At 38.3% G+C, this 4,514-nt stretch overlaps 1 protein-coding gene across 1 annotated transcript; it reads left to right on the forward strand.

Annotated features, from left to right (window-relative positions):
* The first annotated feature begins 1,033 nt into the window (after nucleotides 1-1,033).
* LOC128094845 (olfactory receptor 51I2-like) lies at nucleotides 1,034-1,978 on the forward strand. Its single transcript, XM_052713436.1, has one exon. It carries the CDS (start codon nucleotides 1,034-1,036, stop codon nucleotides 1,976-1,978), a length of 945 nt encoding a protein of 314 aa, XP_052569396.1.
* The last annotated feature ends 2,536 nt before the right edge of the window (nucleotides 1,979-4,514 follow it).

The following is a 4,514-nucleotide window of genomic DNA, read 5'->3' on the forward strand; positions in this document are numbered from 1 at the left end:
AGAAAGACACTAATCAAAGAACCATGTGTCTGTCACTTAATAACCTATGATAAAAACAATAAATAAAATATGACAAAGCAAGAGCCAAACTCTGGAATCACCTTAGAGGTGTGCCAGTCGATGAATAGATAAAGGAAATGCACAAACACGTATATTTGCACACACATATGTGTACGTGTGTGTATAAGCATGAATTTTATTCTTCTGTAAGAAACAATGAAAATTATATCATTTTCAAGAAAATATATGTACTAAAGACAGTCATTAGGTGAAATAAGCCAGACTGGGAAAGAAAAAATATTACATTACCTTTTTTAGTGGATTTGTTAGTCCTTCTTGCATGCTTTCATATGCAACTCCTACGCATGTGGCCTGAATAGCATTTTTAAGTCCCTCAAGTCAATGCAGCATACAGTTCAATTTGAGAACATTTGACCCACAGTTCAATTTGAGAACATTTGACCCAAGGAAACATATGAACATACAGGAAGCGAAATCAAAGTCAATAGGAGTGGCAGAGAGTGAGGTTATTGAATTCTAGTGACTAAATGAAGGGGTCAGAGAACAAAAAGGAGATGAATTACTGGGTGATATTGGAATTCAGGAGAAAGAAGACAGACAGTTTAGAATCCTAGTCAAATTGTGTCATAACTTGCATAGAAGAGAATAAATGTGCCTAACGTATTAAGAACTGAGTTCATTGAGCATTGGTTGTATGATGATGTCTAAAAACCAGAGGCAAGAAAGGCCAGGTCATGCAAATATCAGCATCTGTAAATAACATGGCACAGGAAGAATAAAAGATAATGCTTAAAAAAGAGTCAAGGGAAGTCTCTGGGGAAAGGGAAAGGGCTTATACAGTCTGTTTTATCCCCCCAGATCTTTCCATGGTCTTTGATGTAGGAATCTAAGCATCATTTCCCTCCTATCTTGAGACTCTTGCTGGCCCCACTCTTCAGTTTTTCCATGGCCCAATCTCACTTCACTCTGGTGTATCTCCCTACAGCTGTTAGGTAGCTATTCTGCAATCCTGATGAGGAGCGTCCAGACTAACACCTCAAGCACCACTAGCTTCATACTAACGGGCTTCCCAGAGATGGAGAGTCTGGAGCACTGGCTGGCTGCCCTCCTGCTGCTGCTGTACGTTATCTCCATTGTAGGCAATGCCCTGATTCTCTTCATCATAAAGGAGGAACAGAGCTTGCACCAGCCAATGTACTATTTCCTGTCCCTTCTATCTGTCAATGACCTGGGGGTGTCCTTTTCGACTTTGCCCACAGTGTTGGCTTCTATGTGTTTTCATGTCCCAGAGACTGCCTTTGATGCCTGCTTGGCCCAGATGTTCTTCATACACTTTTTTTCCTGGACAGAATCTGGGATTCTCTTGGCCATGAGTTTTGACAGGTATGTGGCCATCTGTAACCCCTTGCACTATTCCTCTGTGCTTACAGATGCTCGTGTGGCCCATATGGGCATATCCATCATTATCCGTAGCTTCTCCATGGTCTTCCCACTTCCTTTCCTACTGAAGAGGCTACCCTTCTGTAAGGTCAATGTTTTGACCCATTCCTACTGCTTACACCCAGACCTGATACGCCTACCCTGTGGAGATACCACCATCAACAGCATGTATGGTCTGTTTATTGTCATTTCTGCCTTCGGTGTAGATTCAGTGCTCATCCTTCTCTCTTATGTGCTCATTCTGCGCTCTGTGCTGGCCATTGCCTCCCAGGAAGAGAGGCTTAAGACACTCAACACGTGTGTGTCACATATCTCTGCTGTGCTCATCTTCTATGTGCCCATGATTAGTGTGTCAATGGTCCACAGATTTGTAAAGCATGCACCAGAGTATGTGCACAAGTTCACATCCTTGGTCTATCTCTTTGTGCCTCCAATGCTCAATCCCATTATCTATTCCATCAAGACAAAAGAGATTCGCAGGAGGCTATACAAGATGTTGTTGGGCACCAAGTTCTGATTGGGGATGCATTTTCTGGCGTTTTTATTTTTGCTGATATTTTAATGTATCAAGATAGTTTGTGGAGCCTTTAAATATATATATATATATATATATATATAATGTATGGTCCTACATTTGGGAGTATGCATTACTTGCAAGACACAGCCTAGACACAATCTGCAACTCAAAACACCATGTAATTAATTAGGTCATAGTTTGCTGCAAATTAATTCTCTCCAACCAAACAAGAAAAAGACTCTTGAATTAGATCTTGTTTGGTTCCAATATACCACTAATAGGTATGTTTTCAAGTAATATAAAAACAAGTTCATTCATATATATAAGATATATACATACATATATATGATATTATCTGATAAAAGAATAATAGTTTTGGATATCTTTAACCTTTAAATTTTTGAGTTATACAATAGCTATTTGACCATGGTGACATGTGCTGTCATCCCTCAGGCACAACTAAGGGGAAGATTAAATTTTTTCTAAGAAGTCAATAGGCACCTTAAGTGGAAGATGAACTGGTATTAGTGAGTAATGGAGGGGGAAGATCCCTTTATCAGTCGTGGCAATGTGACCTACAGTCTACTGGCATGTGGTTCCTGTCCTATAATGAGTAGCACTGCCAAAGACCACCCCTTGAGTTACAACAGAGACCAAGAAATGACAGATACCAGGGAAATCATAGAATCACAGCTATGAAAAGGCAGAAACCTTCTGAGATCCATAAATGTGAACACAACCCACATGACACAGGCAGGTGGACACTAGTAGAGTTAAGCACAGTGGCCTGGGGACTTCCATCAGGGAGTAGACAGGACATCATGTAAGTCAAACTTGAAGCGGGGTAATGGAGAAAGCAGGTACTTTGGGCAGAATTCTTTTAAAAGTGATATCTCTTTATATTTTTCTTGTTAGATGATGAAATAAGTTTCAGAAAGCAAAGCTATATGGACCAAGTAATAGGACAGTGACCTAAACAAAAGAGAATATACACTTGAATTGCCCATAAATGCCCATCCTTGAATGCAAATCAAGCAACAGAAAAGTAAAATAAAAACCTACATATGACATAATGAATGTAACAGAGATATAGAAATATTTGTTTCCAACTATAAGCAAATATATTTCAAGAAGAAACTAGAGTAGATGGCTTTGCTATGGATTGATAAAACTAGGAACGAAGCTTACAGTTTCCAAAATCTCAGAGGCATGAAGTGACCAAGTACTGCCACCATAGTCCCAAGACTTTGCCAATCTCAAAAATGCTTAGCAAATGAGCTCTTTCAAAAGAATGCAGACATGACCTTAATTAAATAAAGTGCATTAAGCAAAAGAAAGAGGGAATTGTGTGAGATAAAGAAGGTTCTAAAAGGGTAGCAGGAAGAATATAGGGAATCAGGTAGAAGAGTGCTGTATGAGTGCAAGATGAAGGCTGACTTAGAAGCCATACCTGTAGATTAGGCTGTAGCAGAGATTGGATGGAGCATCCTCCAGAACACAGAACACATTCAGCTCTGACTCAGAAACATGCTACCTTGAGCTGGTTGCAAAGCTACAGAAAAAACTGAAAGCAAAGCCAGCATAAGTTTTCTCTCCCCAGAACCTTTTGGGTCATCATAGAAGCCAACTTTATTAGTATTTGGAGAGAAAGAGGGAAAAAAGACAATTCTACACACAGTTATGTGCAAATATGCAAAATGCCAAGGATGACAATGAACCCTTGGCTTTTAATTCATACTAGCAGGAGTTTGTGCACTCTCTCTGAAATTATAAACCACCTTCTGGAGTTCAGTATTTTTCAGGCTTCTTAAAAATTGCCATTTGGGACTAGTGAGATGGTTCAGCAGGTAGAGGACCTTGCCCACAGACCCTGATGGCCTGGGTACATTCCCCGGATCCATCAAAGTTTGGTTTGGATAGAACCAACTTCTGAGAATTGTCCTCTGACCTTCATTTGCTCACCATGGCACAGATATGCCTGTATTTGCACACACACTAAATAAAGAGATAGATAAATAGATAAATAAATAAAAAGTAAATAAATCAATACAGTGAAAAATTGAAGTTCAATTTTAGCTATACAGTTTAGTTACACAATAGGGCATAAGAATGATAAATGAATACTTGAACCATATTGTTATAGGGGAAGTACTGTACCCATATTGAGCATGGAAAGTATTTGCCAATCATACTAACAAGTGTGTGTTCTGCTTTGCTGTCACTTAACAAATATGAATCTAATCCATAAATAAGAAATTAAAAATTTTTATTTCTGAATGAATATATTTATTCTTACTAGCAAAATAAATATTTTACAGTATGTCAACTTCTAATAAATTAGGAACCATTGATAGTATTTTTATATTGACTGAGAAGCTTCATTCTTTTGAAAAAAATTATGCCTAACAATAAATAAAATAACATTGTCCGATTTGTACCTGTTTTATTTCCAACAACTCTTCTTTATAGTTGGAAACAGTTATTTGTGCTATTTGTAAAAACAGTATTATAGACATCTGGATTTAAATGCTGAGTT

The sequence above is a fragment of the Peromyscus californicus genome, unplaced genomic scaffold, assembly GCF_007827085.1.
Source record: "Peromyscus californicus insignis strain IS unplaced genomic scaffold, ASM782708v3 Scaffold_4__1_contigs__length_199733344, whole genome shotgun sequence".
Classification (NCBI taxonomy): domain Eukaryota; kingdom Metazoa; phylum Chordata; class Mammalia; order Rodentia; family Cricetidae; genus Peromyscus; species Peromyscus californicus.

Coding starts and splice junctions, on each gene's coding strand:
- LOC128094845 (XM_052713436.1), top strand. CDS start 1,034: ATGAGGAGCGTCCAGACTAACACCTCAAGCACCACTAGCTTCATACTA.